At 38.4% G+C, this 20,508-nt stretch overlaps 1 protein-coding gene across 1 annotated transcript; it reads right to left on the reverse strand.

Annotated features, from left to right (window-relative positions):
• Positions 1-7,596: 7,596 nt before the first annotated feature.
• LOC100371439 (nuclear receptor subfamily 4 group A member 1-like) lies at positions 7,597-12,695 on the reverse strand. The gene is made up of 6 exons (XM_002741260.3): positions 11,541-12,695; positions 11,039-11,168; positions 9,951-10,120; positions 9,597-9,832; positions 8,546-8,724; positions 7,597-7,853 (listed from the first exon to the last, which is right to left on the reverse strand). Exons 1-6 carry the CDS (start codon positions 12,693-12,695, stop codon positions 7,597-7,599), a joined length of 2,127 nt encoding a protein of 708 aa, XP_002741306.1.
• Between the last annotated feature and the right edge of the window lie 7,813 nt (positions 12,696-20,508).

Consider the following 20,508-nt stretch of genomic DNA (forward strand, 5'->3'; position numbering starts at 1 on the left):
ATTATGCAAATATGAGTGAGAGTATAGTTACCCTGTACACATGCGTGCACTGTCACTAAATAACCGTTTCAACACTCCCCGTTTCCGGGTAGCCGGGATCTTGTGTCTGATTCCTGGTTTGGGGGTCAAACATTTGAAATCATAGGAGGTGACTGGAGGAGCGTTTTTTTTTCGCGGTGTCTGCACATTTTTATTTTTTCTCAATATGTCAACATTTGTTTTCCTACAACAGCTGGCATGATTGTTTTCTCTTGGTGTCTCAGGCTTGCTTGCATGTTTTCTAATAATTCTTCAACGACCCCCATGATATAAAATGGTCGACGCCTTAACCGTAGTTCGCGGGTTCGGGGACGAGGGTCATATTTGGAATGGTAAGTGTTCACGTAATATACTGATCGTTAACATGTTTGCCTGGGACCACGAACCACAGCGCGGAAACATTATTCATAAGACGTCAGGCACTTTGACTAGAACAAAAATGGTTGAACATTTATGTAACAATGTCATTATTAATGTTGTTACATATGTACTATCTCCTTTATTATTATTATTTATTTATTTATTTATTTATTTATTTATTTATTTATTTATTTATTTATTTATTTATTTATTTATTTATTTATTTATTTATTTATTTATTTATTTATTGTTAGATAACACATGTCTGGGTGGGTGGTGGTTGTCTCAACAAGTCCTGTGCGATATGGGTCTCGTCATTCGGCATATGCAACGCGTGTAAAATACATTTACGTGGAATTCAATGAGCTCTGTGCGGCCATTCAAAATATCACTGTTGGGAGCTACATGCATTTTATTATTATTGTTTACATACCAAGTGAGACGTCATTTGGGCATGGAGCTGGGTGCATGTTTGGGGTCACTTGTGCATTCCAAAAATGAGTCACACTTCAAACAAGGGCTTGGAGATATAGGATAAGATTTGATTTACGATGATAAGCGAGTTTGGAGTGTCCCATTACAGTGAAGTTTCTTATATATACAACTATATTATATTGTATATTCCTTCTTCATTATTGTCTTTATTGTCATATATTCGAAATCCCAATGAAGATATGAGTTCAATAAAGATTATTATAATTATTATTATTACATGATCAATGAATGCAGTAAATTGGGTAGCCTGGAAACAGCAACATTATATTAACGAAGGCAGTCCCACAAGTGAATGACATCCCGTATATGGAAAGCGCGCCAACTAAAATTCATTGGCCATTCAATATTACTGCGAACAATTTTATAACAAGTCTCGACCGGTTAATACTCGCCAGCGTTTTTGAGGTATCAGGGTTGCTGGGGTGACATCGCCAGTCTCTATTTGCTGCGCTGAAACGACGCCATGACGTTGCCACTCGGTGCTACAACTTGAAATATTGGTATAACTACCTGAACAAATTGAACCATCTGATTGGTTCTTCCATAAAACACATACATACATCATACATACATGAAACAGTCGATTCGTGAAATGACTCAACAAATCTCACAATTTTGGTCAGAGACATATAACGAATATGCTATATAATGTTTATGAGATGGGTATTTATGGTTGTCATAGAAATAGTGGGATAGTCTGATGATTAATCATTTTACATGGATTTAATTTTTACGGGAGTTATAATTTTTTATAATTTGTAAATAGCCTGTCTCCAAAACATAGATTATGCCGGTTAACAAATGAGATGTAGTTGATGATGATTAAATTTGTAATTATTTCTAAAACAAACAAAAAATGTGATAATTCTGTCTCGCCTGCTTAATACATTTAGGACAAATGACAATAAGTTTACTATATTTAACGTTTATGACGTTTATACGAAAACCCCGGCATGCTATTTAAGCAAATTGCGCGACGACGTTGGTGTTTGTATTAATCGAATTTCAATTGAAAGCGTAAGACGCCGTGTTGAGTGGCGTCATTTATATTAATGCAGTTAAAGACATGATAGAATTCAGATGAGTGATCTTTCGACGATTTGATCGATCGACTACGTCGGAAATCGAATTCTGTTGCGAAATGTCACAGACATAATAGGATAAAAATAACAGATCGACAGTGCCCACAAGAATTACAAACAGTGTGTGTTGAAGGGAGTCGTGACGTGATGTGACGTCAGTTATTTTGTCCCGTGACGATCTGCTGGCATCTAGCCAAATGGGTCTGCCGTGGTAAGTCGCTGAATGGCACTGGACACGATATACATTATATTATGTCAGGTGTACTGTGCTAATTATGCAGATTGTAAATTACACCTTTACTTGTTAAAACTAGCAAATACAACAACACATATTTTAAAACTGACAAGGTTACAAAAATGGGCCCATTTTTAGCCATGGTATGTTCAAAAATTGTCCGTTTTTTCCTCATTCATTTAGTATAATATTTTGGCAGAAAGCCAAAACAAAGTCGTGACGAACTGGCGAACGCAGCGACCTAAAAAAAAATATTTTTGCCAAATTAAAGTTTGAACCTGACAGATAAGTAACAATAAAAACTTAAGTACATATATCCATAATATGATGATATCACGCATGATTGGTATACATGCATCACTTTATTCATTGTTAATATAATGGTGGTTATTACGGTTAGTGTCATCATGCATTGACTCACGTGATAAACAAAACGTCCCATTTCTCGACACGATATCACGTGTGGTCACGCGATTGACAGAGTACTATTTTTTAAATCCGGGTTAAATACTGAAATACTACCACTTCTTTGTGTTTCAGCTATCTTCAAATATAAAATTGTTTTCATACATGTTGGCAAATATTTTGAAACCTCCGACGACAGTTTTTTTCAACAACCACTCAACGCGAATCTCAACAGTAATTTAAACCATGCGTACGGTTCTGATCCTGAATCTCACATTTCTCTATAAAAACACGTGTTTGTAATTTCCAATAAAATTCTGGTGTGTTAAATAACATTTTTTTATTTTTTTCGACAGTGTGGTGTTGTCGTGTCAATCCCGTTCGATCTCCACACTTTACTAACTGAGCGAACATTAGCACAAGACAAACTGCCCTATTCAGGACCACCACATCATTCAGAGAGTGAATAAAAGCTTGCCTGTTTATAACAACCTGTTTTGGTTGGCTTCTGTTGAGCTGAGACGGCATAACTTCACGATAGACATTTAAATCTCGATGCCACCTAAATGCTCATTACTATGCAATTTCGACCGAGTCTGATAGTTACCTCACTGAGTCAAGTGATTTAAACGATGATAATTATTTTAATTAATACTGTTTGTTTTATTATGTTCTAATCTACGATCATAAATATATTCACTTCCAAAATTTAGGGGGTTCGACCGAACCCCCCGAACCCCCCCCCCCCAAACTACGGGCCTGTATATTCTGCAATATTTCTGGAAATGAACCCTAATATTGGAGCCAACAGACAAAATTTGAGTCAATTTTCAGTTTTTACTCAAAATATTTGGCTATTTTTGTCGGAAAGTGCAGACTATAAACGAGATTATGATAAAAAGATGGAACTGGTGGTGAAAAGGTTAATACGCATGCACGAAGAGAAAGTATTGATAGACCATAGTGAAGTGCAATGACCGGGGTCAATGTAATTTACTGTCCCATTATTGCTTATCTAGGTCAATGTACGGGTATTACACATATACTAGTTCTCCACACTTGATGTTACGCTGGCCGTACAACGAACAACTCTCAAGTTTCTAATCTACACGATGGGAAATGACGCATAAACTATTGTAATGCCTACGTCAATATCATCTGACACTCAGGTGTGCAGGTGACCTTTGACCCCAAACCATTGTCCTGTCCAAATAAACATATTTTCACACACACCATGGAGGTAAAATGTCTTTTTGATCTCCATGCACATACAATGTTATGTACTAATCATGCACATACTAACTAGAACACGGGCTAAAATAATAGCCACAAGAACTAGTTCTTATGTTCATTTGGTTTATTACCCTTCGTGAAAATAACAATCCAAAACATACGGAAATCAACCGTTATTTGCTAGCAGAAAGACGAAATGTAACATTTATTAGCAGAAAGCTGGTTATATATCCATGTGACAGCTGCTACGTCATAATTAATAATTTGAAAGGCTAAGCTACTGAATCGTCTGACATATGAAACAGATTCATGTTTTAACTTAAGTCACTTGACCTTTTGCCAATCGCTATACTACTATCGCTATATTAATTTTTCCACTTAATTCATTTTTCTTTTAACTCTGCTAACTTCAAGTTGGCGGATTAAAAAACACGAATAGAACAACTTCAGGGGATATTTTAAAGTAAATATTAACGTACGCTAACAATTATATAATAAATATCATATTTCTGTTAATTTGTTCACTTCTCCCTTCTAGAATATATACCACAATGTGTTTTCTTATCTAATTGTCTCATCATCATTCGATCATCACATCAGATATTTAACATTATGACACACAATCAGAAAAAAATAGTATATATAATATAATTAGTTTATTGACATGAAGTAAATATGTTATTATTTAGAAATCGGCGGTTGAATATAGCGTACAAACAAATATAACTTGCTGAGTAGGTGAAAAAGCGAACACCGTGTGTAATGGGAAAATCCAAAGTCTCCGTCATAACATAGACAATAATATACATTTGTATTTTTTGTTTAGTCTTTGTAAAGTGAAAATCATAGTAACACATTCATAACATAGTAATAGTGACAGATAATTGTTTAAAGAGTATTAAACAAAAATTCCATACCTTCAACAATATAATATCATTCCAATATTAAATCAACATTTAATTGCAGTACCCATTTTTTTTATTTTGAATAAATACAGAACGTGGTAGCGCTGTTGGCCTACTAATTTCGCAGTGCGCCCTCTGCGAGTAATAGGTGAATTGATATTCCAACAAATAATTTCGGGGATATATAAATGTTTGTTAATGTTTCATAGTTTTCTTTAGGTGACCAATAATAAACATGATATTTCACAAACTTGAAGGTGTTAAAATATAGAATAAAATCTTTGGAACTTAAAGGTTTAAAACTGTATGGTGTACTACTATATTAATTTCAGATTTAGGATGTTTGGATTTGGAATACGGTGTCCTTTTCATCGAAATTTGTAATGCAAAACTCAACCAACTTTACCCACATAATTTGTGACATCATTAATTTTAAACTCTTAAATCGGGAAATCATTCCCAGGCATACGGACATATAGAAGAATGGGTCGGGAACCTCACGAATTGTTTGGTTCACGCGCGCAAATCATTTCGTAATTTGTCAAAAAAGAAGAGCTTCAGTGGCGTAACGGAGCTAAGGAACGTCATTCACATCGTCGATTGATTTGATCTGTGTAGTCTTGTCAATTAAAAGCATATTGTCGTTCTAGTAGTTGCTATATTCTCGGACATACGGTTACACAACCGCACATAGCTGTCTATTCGAACGACATTGTCGTTACTCATTATAACTGACGTCACAGTTGCGCATTTTCGTTTAGTGGGCGCGACTTATTTCAAGTGGTTATTTCTCTGAACATTGATTTCACACAAATATTCGAGAAATAACCCGACTACATTAGCGTGGCACAAATCTAAATAGCAAACACTACGATAAAGACCTCACGATTTCGACATTGTGAAATTATTTCGTTTTTTTTTTTTGGGGGGGGGCATCTGAAAAAAAAGATCTTGACAAGATTATTCAGAAATTTATATTAGGAATAATTCCACTCATAAATAATTTTCATAATTAACGATTACACAAAAATATTACAAAAAAAGATAATTTGCTATATTCCTATATTTTTGTTTTTTATTTGTCTTGAATTATGACTGAAAGAAGCTGAATAAAATTACAAACTATGTAGTGTGTTCAACAACTCATGTATGAACAATAAATTTAATGAATATGATTTTACTTGGAAAAACACTATTTTTCTGCATAAAAAACGAAAGAATTTCACAATGTCGAAAACGGAAAGTCTTTAAGATTATATCAAGTTCACCATATAACAGAGCAGCATACATATTCATAAGGACATTATTGGTGTATTAAAAATGTACACGATCTCAACCCTGTCGAATAAGACAAAATCCATGCATCATATGGTTTTAAAATCTTGAATGCCGGGATCGCAAGAATTAATGATCAGTCACCTAAACCATTTAATGTTAGTCTAGCAGTAGTATACAATAATGGCGTTCACATTAGAAATCTCGACTTAACATTGGAACCAGGTCGGCATGTATCCAAATGTGTGTGAACGGTCGGGATCGAGTAGGCAGGTAGAGACAAAATCAATCTCGGCCGCAATAGAGTTGTTTGGATTGTTTGTTTAGTGTAAAACTAAAAAAAAAATGTACACATCCAGTGATTTGATATATACGGGAGGCTATTATAGTGTTATTTGTGAATATTTCGGAAAATGGGGTTCTTTTAAACTTTGTGCTTTATAGCCGCAGATGACTTTTCAATAAATTACTGACCGATTTAAAAACTAAAAACATTCTGGCATACCATTTCATTAAGGTAGAGTCCTACTCATAATTGTTGAGAAAGTATGTAATAAATTGCATGACAACTTAAAAAATATATTCGTTTGTTTATTCTATAATCACGTATCTTTATTTCCATGATACAAAAATTATTTAGTGTTACAGTGTTACAAAAAAAGTCAAATGTTATTTGAAAATTTCATAAAACGAAAAAGTTAAGTAGCATTTTTGTAACTTTTTTTTGGAATATTTCTGGATAATTAAATGCAACGCATAAGTCACGTTATATTAGTTACCCCCCCCCCCAATGTCACCGGCTTACACTTTGAGATACGGCATCTCCATCATAGCAACCTATGTGAAAAACGTTCTGTTACTGAAAAAATAACAATTCACTAATTCAAAATAAAACCATAATTTTCTCGAAAATAAGCTGTGCCAATTATGAATAACCTCATATATTGCAAAATGAATTAGTTCTTGGCATTTAGACTCAAGTTCCTCTCAGTTGTCATTTTCCAAGCCTCGGCTGATTACTGCCGTTAATGGCGTGGTTGAGAGTCCAGATTCACACCTCAGATTCAACGTCGTTTGTTTGTTTACACGAAATTTGCGTTACGTGACAACTTTAGTGTTCACAAGTATGTGACCGAAGTTACATTCCTAGAAACCATTGGCAGTATGGGTAGCTGTGTTTCGCCAATATGATCAATTACATTCGCGTTAACATATACAGTAGTAATCCCGTACTGATATAACTTAAAGCGGGAGCGTCGTCACCTGCGCACGCGCGGGAATTGAGTCCCAAGCGATGACAACAAGACACGCTAAAAACGCAAAGGCTCATGGGTAAACGCTTGTTTGTTTACAATGACACGCCATGGCCATCTGACGCATGCGCAGGTGACGACTCCCCTGCTTTAAAGCGACCCAGCTCAGGTAATTCTTTTGATTTTTTACTCAATTACGTATAAATATGTACAAATTAGAAAGTGTGAGAGTCGTCGTCAGAAAAAAAGTCGCCAGTCGGAATTACGCAATCTTTTGTCAGTGCAAATATAGCATACGTGACGTGACGTCCATCCTAATATGGCAAATCGGGCTGGAACATTTTATTCACCATAGGTGGGGCAGGAATGCCACCCTCTAGTTTGAGGTAGTACAAGCGATGTAGACCCTGTTTACTGAGCGTGCGCAGTTCCGGGATCAATAACAGCAACTTCGACAAGTAGTTATCCCTGTTTTCAGTAGCGGCACTGTTCATGAGGTGGTCCTGCAGTGACTCGATGATGGAGTCTTGTAGCATTTCAACCTGCTTGGGATATTCTAGTCCATGACGTTCTGGAATAAGTATACCACAATGTTACTATCACAGTAAAGACGATTGGATGCATGGCATGACGTCAAACCAACGTACGTACGTACAATAGGTGATTTTCTGTTCAACTGCGAGATCTCGCAAGTTGCGTGAAAGACGCGCGCTGAATGCCTGCCGCAAAAATTGATTTTCAAATCCAATTTCTTTTATATTTCGTAGCTCACATTGAACGGTCGATCTTTGACAGGGGAATATTGCGTTTACTTCATTGAAATTCACCATCATCAAATGTGAACAGCACAGTATTAAGCGTGGAAATATACCCCAAAATACTTTCGCGTTTGTCGAATTCCACGCGATGTTTGTCACCACGACGCCATGACCTTTGTCCAGTTTTTACGTTTGATTTCACGCATAACGCGAGATCTCGCAGTAAACGGCAAATGGCCTATTATGTCATCACTAGTAACTGTGAGTGATAAAATCCCATTGTATAAATGAAGCGTGTATGATTTAAAAAAATGTTACAAATTTTACAATAATTATTCACCAAAATAATGATTTTGTAGTAAATGACGAAGTGTTGGATTGCTTTAGTGATTATATTACATGACATATGAACGATGGTAAACCAAAATGGTTGACATGTGCATAATCCGCTTGGATAACGCATTCGGATAGTGACGTCATCACAGAACCTCGTGTATTCACTTACCTGTTACTAAAGTGAGAACATTGAGGCAAGCAAACGTCGAGATATCGATATCCATCTTGTGTACCTGTTCACAGAAATCGATGATGTAGTTCAGCCACTCTCCAAATCCTAGCATTGCCTGGCAACGATGATGAACTTTACCGTTACAAAACACGACATGTTGTTTAATAGGGCGATACCTGCAAAAGATTTACCATTTTTTATTCAATATGTTAAAGGAAACATCAATCCAAACAACATAATGACACCTGTAGAAAAAGCTCCACAAATGTAGGAGAATGCAATTTACAGTTTTTTTATATCACTTTTCATTCTCTAGATATTCAACTTTTCATCAGTATTATGTAGTCAGCCATCTTGATTTTCAAGCAAAGGATTATGGGTAAAGTATGACGTCATAGAATCTGTTGTCAGAATTTGAGAAAATGATTTCATGCGTCAGATGGCCATAGCGTGTCACTGTTTACAAACAAGCCTCTACCTATGAGCCTTTGCGTTTTGCGCCTGTGTTGTTATCGTCGCTTGGGACTCAATTCCCGCGCGTGCGCAGGTGACGACCCTCCTGTTTTAAGAACTTATACCCCAACCACCCTTCTATTCTTGTGTAACATAGTTGTTAGAGCTTAGAGGATATGACGTCACCTCATTATATTGTGCGGCAATTTTAATTATCTGGGATTAATCACCAAAAAAGATTCAAACCCGCAGGTAGCTCTAGAAAGAGTGTTCTAGCGGAGCTTCAGATCGAGGTTGTCCTCTCATAAAGACAGTTGTCTTTGATTCGATAGTTAGAGTGCGTCTTCCTCCTCCATTTTGAAATACATTTTCATTTTCCTATTCGCAAAACTCGGGACTCAACTAGTTTCATTAGATCATCCAAATCATTACCACTGAATTATCTAAGCTGAACGGTGTTGAGGGAATGTAACAAGTGGTAGGTGATTACACATGTATGTATTGGGTGTGTGTTTCTGTCGCCCGTCGAAAGAGGGCGCAACTTGCCGTTGTAAAACGGCCCGGACTCATTGGCCCGGGCTGTACATTTACGTACCTATAGGCGACTCGAAGTATAAACACTTCCAGTGTTGCTGTCTGTAAAAGTAAGTCTCTGTCTTGGCGTTGAAGATCATTCCATCCGGGTATCTTCTCACTCCACAGTCGGATTAAATGAAATGATGCGCACAAGTTGTCATAGAATTGATGTAATCTCTCATGGGGATCGCTCGGTTTCGATACCAACATCGAGGTTTTCCATTCCACCGTTTTTACTTTCGGGGGTTCTTGAAACTGCAAGAAAAAATAATTATCATGGCGTGGTTTCAAACTGATGAAAATACGTGTACATTACTGCTATATTGTATTTTTCAGTACAAGCTGATTACGTCATATGTGACGTCATACTCACTTGACTGTAGTCCAATGATGACGTTGTCGGAGAGGTATCAAGATATGCCCGGACAAGCTGAGTGATCAGACTAATCGGCGACGACGGAGAGTTAATCGTTCCATGAGATTGTCGTCTGTCGGTGCTTGGCAGGCGCCCTCGACGTCCTTTCAAGCCATCCTTACGAACAACTGTCAATTTGAAAAAAAAGTCGTATACTGTAAAATACTTTATTTTCGCTATTTTCACTGAAGCAATGATTCAGTGAAAATAAAATCCATACAAAACACCCAAAACGTTTTTTCAGCGAAAATTAATTCCAGATAAAAATAAGTATTTTACAGTATTAGATTGCAGCCTTAATTCAGTTTTGTAATAGTAGCAGTAACAAGGATCAGAAACCAAGGCGCATTCCGCATGATTCGACAAACAACGTATTTTGCACGTCTTGTACATGTCGCATATCGAACAGTGTAGCGGCGTAAAGACGATAGATCGATACAATGTTGGCACCATCCCAGCATGCTTTGTTAAGTGTTCAGTCTTTTGAATGTTATTGTTAGTTATGTAGGTGATTATTAATAGCAAGAAACAAAACAATCAAGGCCAAAAAATATCTAGTGCCCTACGTGAGTGTATGATGGCTTGACGTGAACTCTCGAAAACTGGTTAAACAAAAACGTCATTGTCCCATTGCATTATAGGATACGCGTGATTACTGTGTTGGTGTGCGCTCTTCCTTAATCCGCTGAGATGCTGAATTGTTACGGTCACCGAGTTACGAAAACACCGGGTTAAAAAATGACCACGCCCACTTTTGCAAAACTACACCCAAATCGTAACTCAATGTTCAATTTCCAGTTAACAAAGCTTCGCGTTTGTTTGATTGTTTTTATTGAGCGTCTGAATTTAACAGCTCGTACTTTAATTAACAGTTGACCGACCCGGCTTCTAAAATATGGGCATGATCATTTTTGTAACTCGATGTTTTTGTAACTCGATGTTTGTAACTCGATGTCCGTAACTCGAACAATTCAGCATCCCAAATTCGCAACATCAACAATCATGTGTATTGTTTTGTCGCTCTGAATATCGTATTTCCTACTCACCATCCTTCATCATTCCAACCTCGAGGCATTTCTGAAATCGACAATACTGGCAGTGGTTCCTCCTTCGTTTGTCTACTCGACAACTCTGCTTCTCCAAACACAGGTATCGAGAACTTTTTTGTACTGTTCTCTGAAATTAGAAAATTCGATACGAGTTTGATGCTTTCTTAAAATTTTTAACATACCATCTCGTCTACGTATCTCGCTGAATTAACCTGTGAGATAAGTTGACTTAATAACCCTTAACCCTCCAACGCCCCAATTTAATTGTATAATATGTATATTATTAAAGAACTCCCACCGCACCCTCTGGCAAAGAAGTTTTGATGTTACGTAAACCTTTGAAAATAACGGATCATCATGTATAACATTACTGCTGTTTCTTTTAGACGCTTTCTATATTTTGCCACCCGAACCAACATACATGCTTTCCAGCATTATTTACTCATCATACCAGTGCGTCGCCGCTAGATGGCGCAACTAAACAGTAACTTGTCATTACCTTAAAAAAACCCTTGCAGCCCTCACATGCGGCCACACCATAGTGAAAACACTGAGCCATGTCTCCGCACACTGCGCATGGTAGGTTCTTGCCGCGTTTTTGCTTTGTCTTTTTCCGAGGTCCGTCCAGCATTTCATTGACAGTCACGGGAGCGACGATGGTCACACAGAGCTGGGTATTGTAATCTGAACTCAATGTTCGTGTCGATATGTCGCTATCGTCAGATGTCATTCTTTTAATCCCGTCCATGCCACTTACAGATCCGTTCTGTACATGCTGTGAATTAGAAATCTCCGTTCCCCCTGCACACTCGAGCTTTATCGAATAATTAGTTTCCATTTTTACTGCCTGGTCGGCAGCTACGTAAAATGGTAATCTGACAGTCGAAGTTTGGTGTGGGATTGATGACGTATGTGTCACATGGAGCGTCCTTGGTGATGGCGGATCGGAAGGGGATTGGATTGCCACGTTTGAGCTTAATGGTATATGTTCGGTCCAGGGACCGGATTTTGTATTCGTTTCACGTGATAGGGTCGCTATGGTTTCGTCAGATGATTGGGGAAGTGTTGGCGACGGCGACACAGAGTTTGAAAGTTCGATATACGCCGCCATTACCGGGGATGTGCTCCGTGATTGGTTAACCGATGATGATAATGGCGTTGGTAAGGACATCGTTTCATCGAGTTGGCAAACAGGCGAAACACTGTGTGTATTCTGGTTATGAAGGCGATGTATTTCATTATTCAATGAATTGATCGTTTTAGTCAGTGTTGACATAGAAACATCTTCAGAGTCGAGATCTCGGCATAAGTCTGTATGCCTCGCACTGTACAATGGATCGTCACTCATTACGTCGTCATGGAACGCGGCCGGTAAAAATGACGACATTTCCATTTGCATAAGATCTGGAATGTGATCAGTTCGATCGACTAAAATATCAGACAAACCAGCAACCCTGTCGGGTGGCGAAATTTCATTGAACGATGATTCCGGCATGCTTTGCGGTAGTGTATCCAAAATACTCAGGACTAAGGGATTGAGAGTGTAGTCGCCGACATGATGAGGTCTGTGGTTCAATAAATGTCCATAAGTGTCCTCAAAACTGTCCAGCACCCCGTAATTAGGGGAAACCACCTGGCTCAAGTCCAAATCCATAATTACACAGTCTTGCCAGTATACAAATATATTTCCAGCTACTTGGCTAAAATAAATAAAAACAAACGATCGTCGTTATTATCAAATGACTTAGTTCGAGCATATTTATTATAATTCTAACACTTACACTTACCAGTGAAATAGCGTTGAGTAATTTGATCTATACGATCAACCACAAATATTATAATTTTTAGGTTTTTATCTGTTGTATGTTTACTTTTAAAATTATACCAGATACATGTATATGGTTCTGCGTTGATTATTCATACACGATTATGATAGTGCTATTATGTAGACTGGCCCATCCAAATTATATTTTGACGTAAAGCAAGACATCTATCAAGGGGTAATTCTCTCTTCTCTCGGGGTCTCCACACTGTCAGGGGGGAATCTCGTCTCGTCTCTCTATCGCGTTCCCTTGAGGTACGGGATCGGGAAAGTCACTTTAACTTTACAGTCAAATAAAACACACACAACGAAATACGTTTCAGCTCTCGTCTTAGTCGGTCAATCGAGCACTCTATAAGACACAGCGCCCTGGGGAAAAAGTCCCCAAGACTCTCTTAAGGCTGAACCAAGACTCGCCCAAGACTGGACTGCCTCAAGGCTCGCCCCTGGACTGGACTCGATTGCACTCTCTCTACTGCGTCTCTCGTAGAGTACTTGCCAAGACCAACTCAAACTCTCTTTATTCATTTTCAAAACTCTAACCAATTACAAAACAGTAAAAAGACTCTAGGGCGTAACCTTCAATCATAAAGCCAATTACACTAAGTACTGAATACGTCATGTCTTTTGATTAATCGTTCACTACATTAATAACTATGGATACCAACTGTCAGAATGAGTAGTCTAAAAAGCGGCGGTTATCTGGTAATTAGTTCCAAATCACTGAGCCAAGTTCCGTCCAAAACTTCAAATAGACCTAAACAATGACAGACATAACACAGCAATTCGCTAATAATCAGTTAATTAAGTCGGTCAACAGATACGCGAAAACAAATTCATGACACATCCCTTCACCCAAACTGAGATATGCCTCTCGGCATTGCACGTTCACAAATCAAAGATACCGTCAGCCACTCATCGTCATACGGGTTAAATACAATACTAATAATAAAAGGTATAAATCAAAAAGAGTAAAACACACTAATTAAGTACAATGATTATAAAGTCTAAATTCAATGGTTATAAAGTCTCAAATATCAACGGTTATGAATCAAAAAAAAGGGAAAGGCTACCAATCGACTCACTTTTCTCAAACAGTTCGCTGAGATAACCCGTCGCTTCACTTTCTCCGTTACTAAGGTTACAAACTCTATATCAAAAGGTCAGAAAAAACTAAGGCGTGGCGGTGTAACCAAGCGATCAGCCAATCGCTGCAGTCGACAGCATGATCACGTGATTACCAGGGATGCGTCTCTCGGTTAAAGCATTGCAAAGCGGTAACTAATAAACAATGAATAAAAAGCTATTAATCAAACTCCTGTCATATACGCTTATAAACTTCAACTGAACTCAAAAGTCGTTAATCTGAACAAAAGTCATACGGCGTCGTAACGGAATGCAAAGACAAAGCCGCTATATAAAACATTACTCCTCTGGCAAATAAGACGGGGAAAAGTGAAACGATAGAAACTACTAAGTCACATATAATTCTGTCAATCATGAACAAAAGCTTGCGTTATCAAACAATACGTATATAAGCGCACCAAACTCTCACCTCAAAAAAACATTAAAAAACGTTACAAAGGTGCTATCAACTCAAAAAGCGTCAGAAGTATTCCGGAAACAACACATAAACACAAACAACTCTTAAAACGTCGATATCTCTGTATTCGACAAATCTCAAAACTCTTTAAAAAAACACGTGGGGGCATCATTTTCCCCATCATATCCGTACTCATAAACTCATTAAAACACCATAAAAACTCCACAAAACTCAAAACACTGTGTTGCAAATACTTGTCCACTGAAATGCGCTTAAATCGTTATAAAGGACCTCGCACGTCACTAAATATCAGTTCAAAACAAAGATCTGGGCGCTTACATACATACAATTCAACATCACTAAAAGAAACGGTAAGAAAAAACGATAGGAAAAGCAAGCAATACATTACATTACTGAACAATAGGGTTAGGGTTGTGGAAAAGAGTTCAACGTCCTGAGTTATACAGTGTCAGTTACAGTGTCCAACCAGCGGTTCTCTAAGCAATACACAGATAGCTAAAGTTCTAATCAAAGTCTATAAGCGTCTCTTCTCTTGTCGCATTAGTCCGGGTCGTTCTTTATCATCTTCTTGTCTTTAATGTCGCTCAATTCTTAATTATACAGTCCTATACGATATTCGTCCTTCATAAGGGGTTCAGAAGTCTTCATCTCTTCAGCGTTGTACATCGGTGCCGTTCGGGTAAAGCCGTTAGTCGTCAAGCGCAGTTTCTGAGTCGTCTCTGCCATCGAGCCAGTTAGTTCGGTTCACAAGAAAGACACATCTTCGCCATTCACTTCTCTTCACAGGATGTCAATGTGCGTAAGACGCAATGCCCGGATTCTCCACCACGTATCAGGGGGTAATTCTCTCTTCTCTCGGGGTCTCCACACTGTCAGGGGGGAATCTCGTCTCGTCTCTCTATCGCGTCCCATTGAGGTACGGGATCGGGAAAGTCACTTTAACTTTACAGTCAAATAAGACACACACAACGAAATACGTTTCAGCTCTCGTCTTAGTCGGTCAATCGAGCACTCTATAAGACACAGCGCCCTGGGGAAAAAGTCCCCAAGACTCTCTTAAGGCTGAACCAAGACTCGCCCAAGACTGGACTGCCTCAAGGCTCGCCCCTGGACTGGACTCGACTGCACTCTCTCTACTGCGTCTCTCGTAGAGTACTTGCCAAGACCAACTCAAACTCTCTTTATTCATTTTCAAAACTCTAACCAATTACAAAACAGTAAAAAGACTCTAGGGCGTAACCTTCAATCATAAAGCCAATCACACTAAGTACTGAATACGTCATATCTTTTGATTAATCGTTCACTACATTAATAACTATGGATACCAACTGTCAGAATGAGTAGTCTAAAAAGCGGCGGTTATCTGGTAATTAGTTCCAAATCAGTGAGCCAAGTTCCGTCCAAAACTTCAAATAGACCTAAACGATACAGACATAACACAGCAATTCGCTAATAATCAGTTAATTAAGTCGGTCAACAGATACGCGAAAACAAATTCATGACACATCCACAGAAACAATAATAAAAAAGTAAAATTAGGTGTTTCAATCCCGAGAAACCTGTACTACATCCTTAATCGGATTTAGGCTCCACGCAATCCAAACAAAATAAGAGATTTTCAGAAAGAAACAAAGATAATCATTTTGATGAGCTTGATATTCAGATACATCAATATGTAACCGTATTGCACTCCGTCTCTGACGTTCGACCATAAAATAACTTACCATCGCTGGCTAACATATTGCGGACTGGAAAACAGAGTGAAGTAATGACCAAGTTCAAAAATGCGAAAAATGTATGTACGATGTTAAATAACATTCGTGGCGGGAAGGAGACGTGGCCTTTATTACCCCCCCCCCCTCAGAGGCGAGTATACCACGAGATCATTGACCAGTTCACGACATAACACGTGTACACTTGACAGTTTCCTGTCGCTTTGTGGCGGTTACTCTCTTCGTCTTAAACGTATTTTTGAGAGACGTAAAAGACTTAAAAGAACCAACAACCATGTACAATTGCAATACAGTATCTGAAATGTTCTACTTGCAACTATGGTGAAGTAAAATATCTAGCGGCGGCATGGTGAAGTTTATTCATGTAGTTATCGGCAATATTGATATGTGTAAAAAAAAACTTGTTTGTAGATTTTAGTTGACAGAAAGTTTTAGCCTAATTTGTTATTCATGTTTGGGTATACCTTTAAAAACAGAAAATTGTGGTATCCTCGGGGGCGGACATCCGGGCATTTTCTACCGCCTGGCAACCCTCGCGGTGAAAACAAAGACCAAAAACTCGCAGAAAACGGTACTTTGCGATGGTTGTTGAGAGTCCCCTGAACAGTGTAACAAGATTAGCCCTACGTGTGTAACATATATGAATTTGGTTGTTCAGGATTCCTTCAAAGTTGAGTTTGTGTTGTTTTCTCGAGTTTTCACCGGCTCCACCAGCGTTCCACAGCAGCGCGCACAAAGCCCATAGAAATACGTGGTACAGTGGTGCGCGTCTTAGCAACGTAGAACGTCCGTGACGTAGCTCCGCCCCCGAGGATATCAGGTATTTTAGACCGCCTTGCAAAAATTAAAACTATCTCTCATTTAATCACATTTATAGACGTGACACATTGGTGGAATATAAATAATAAGTTAAAAGTTTGTCATTTTAATCACGGTATCTAGTAATCGCGGTGACCCAGTGAAATGATCAAACCGCAATAAATCTCATAACGCCATTGATGTCTTCACAGAAATAATATGAATTTGTATTGATTAATTAATTAGATGGGTTCTGGTGCGCGTGGTGATAATTATAAATCAACATATCTCAAAATGGTTCAACCGTTGCAAAAGTGTTCTCGCCAATTTATGCTTGTTATCCACAATTGAATTATTTTGAGATCATGGAGCTCCATGATAAGACCAAAATTCAAAGTCACTTATTTTTAAACTTATATTTACTATTTTTGTTTTTCTAATATATGAAAATTTAATGACCAAAAGTATGTCAGAAATAACTAAAATAACCCCAAGAAGACTAACAATCGACACAAGAAGAAATGTGGACCCACAGCTAAGTGACATTTGTTTTACACAACTTTATGGGAGGAACCATAGATCTATCATCTTCTATGTCGATAATATCTGAAAATGACAAATTTAATAACACAACTTCAAAGTATGTCATAAATGACTAAAACACCATCACATTGACTAAAGACCGACACAAGAAGAGTTTTGGATCAACAGGTACTTTTCACTAAAATAGACATACACAAGCTAGGCAATAGTTGCAGACTTCCTGTATATTGTTTAACAATTTAGCAGACTAGGAAGACTGTCAATCTCTACTACAGAAATGTGTTTTAACACTTTGTGTCAGACCTTCTCTACCCCCTATGTTTAAACGAAGAAACGTAATTTCTCATAGTGACATTATGTGCAATTCAAACAGGAGTATGACAATGCCGTAATAGTTGTCGAGAAATGGTAAGAATGTGATTTGAAAACATTATTCTACGCGGTCAATGTTGAAGACGAAACAAGCACGTGGCAGGGAAACCTCCATTTGACAACTACCGGTACAATCAGGGCAATGCGCGAAAGTGAACCTTGTCGAATAGGATAAAAATCGAATAATTATTGCATGAATAATTACACACCGTGGCGAGAACGCTAGCCACTGACGTCCACCTCGAATGTATACAGATTGTGTAGACATATAATTTTCGCTTTGTTCACAGTCACTCTACTAGGACGGTTAGGAAGCGCTGGTGTTAAAAAGTGTGAACGAGTAGCTTTGGAGTAGAGTGACTGTGCCGATTTCTAGACGATCCGGCCCTGGTTTGTTGCGGCCCTGGTAAAAAAAAAAAGATGTTCCGGCCCTGGTTTGGACGTTCCGGCCCCAAAACAGTTTGGTCGATCCGGCCCTGGTATAAATTATATTCGATACGTGTTCATATCTAATGTTAATATATTGAATGCACAACGAATGCTTGACTATCTTGTTTAACAACTTATTTTTCGTTTTGATACCACTGTGCTTTGTTGAAAGTTGCCACTTAGCACGTGATTTTTAGCAGACTGCTTTGAACTTGGGCATTTAGAGATGGACCCTATCACAATAGACAATAGGGTTTGACGTGTATTTCATCGTGTGTGAAGCGCCTGACAAAAGACACTCACGCAAATATCACGAGTTTTGGAGAATGTCCATTCGTATGGCCCAACAACGACCGGATATCATCCAGGTAAAACACCCCAGGCATGGACGTACTGTCAAACTATAAATACTCACCATGGGGGTAAAGCACGCATATTGTTATTACCATTTCCACAAACAGTGGACATCATAAAACGGCGAAGATTCGTACTTAAACCGAAGACAATATTGTCTTTGGTTCAACAAGCAAAACAGATTGACATTAGGTCGACGGTATGGGCCGTTTGTGGAAGTATATGTAACCTCGTACCACCATAGGTCAAACATTATAGATGGTAAATTCACTAAATGCTGACACATATAATTACAACGCATGGTAGAAGCTCAAAACAGAATACAGTGCTAAAAATAGAGCGCCTTGGAAAAAGTATGCGAACAATTGAACATAAGCCTCAATATCGACACGAATGAAAGAAAGTCGTCGCTATTCTCTCTATCCGATATAGGAGAAACGTTGAACTGTCTAAAAGTCAACCAGAATTCGGACTCACCTACTTGTAGTCGGTTTATGTTATATGTTATAGTCTAGAGATTGTAAATCCAGGGAGCACAGTAGATAATAAGTTATTCTTCGAATGATCCTCGGAAACCACCAATGCATAAATGTTTTTTGCCGATGTATCGCAGAATATTACACGTCTAGCCAATCACACCGCCCGACTTTGCAAAAGGTCCGTAGTAAGGCGGTAGCATGAACGTCTCTTCGTCTGTGAATGCGAAATGCCAAAAGCGTACATGTGTACCAGTTTTAAATCTTTGAATCGGGAAAAATACATGAGTTTGAGCTGCGCCCTCTGACAACAGCGATCGTACTAATAACTCAGAATGAGGACCTGCAGACCATATTCCCGAGATGGTAATTCTGGGATGGCATGATAGAGCAATCCCACGCATGCTCGTTAGTAGTATGGAGTGGTGCGCCACCATTGACGTAGTCTTGCACCATGGCGTGACACACTGTTATACTTATTAGCTGAACGTATTGTAGACAAAGAAGGGGGCGTTAACTGCGTTATTTATGGCAAGAACATGTTGGGAAAGCATGTAATATACGTATTATGGAAGGATTTATAACGCTATGATGCGTACCCCCATCTTATTGCTTCCTTGCCCTTCCTATTTTTGGAGCTCTTCCCTGGAGAATTTCACATCACTGTTACTGTACTTCGTCGAGAATAGGGCCATTCGTCTTCGCGTAAACGTCACTGTGTCCCTTAGAAGTATAATTGTATTATAATCTCCATGCTTTGGCAAACGGTAGGATAGGTTTTCGAATTGCTCCCTTGAGAACAAGCTCAAATGGTAAATCTGGGTCATGTCAGGTACGGCATAAACGTTTACGATCTGTGAACAAACTGAGAATGAGCTAATTGCCCGGGGGTTATAGATCGACCAATTTATACAAACGACCAGAATATCGTAAGACTTATCTTACGAATATCTGAAGACATATCGGACGACATACAGTCGATGTGAAGGTAATAGTCACACTCATCACATACGGATCAGGGACATGACATTATATCTGCCGGTGGGGGTCGGGGTCAGTATAAATCGAAACTCATGTCATTTAGAAATATTTGCTCGGTAATTAGTCACCAGTACATGTGACAGTAAATTCATAGATTTTCAGTGAAAATAAAGACACTCGAATTTAAAGCGACTCGATGTAAACACGATAACCAAATATATATTGCCAGAACCAAGCCCATGTTTACTGGAAATACTGGAAAATAAATTAAAAGCGTGTTATTCTCACCATAGAGAAGACATTTAGATGGGATTGCCACCAACGAAGGTATGCTAGTTACAGGGTCAATTTTTATTTCTGGTCTGTATTGGAACGCTTCGCAGCGCTTTAATTCA

This window comes from Saccoglossus kowalevskii, chromosome 22 (assembly GCF_978046115.1).
Source record: "Saccoglossus kowalevskii chromosome 22, keSacKowa6.1, whole genome shotgun sequence".
In the NCBI taxonomy this organism is placed as follows: domain Eukaryota; kingdom Metazoa; phylum Hemichordata; class Enteropneusta; family Harrimaniidae; genus Saccoglossus; species Saccoglossus kowalevskii.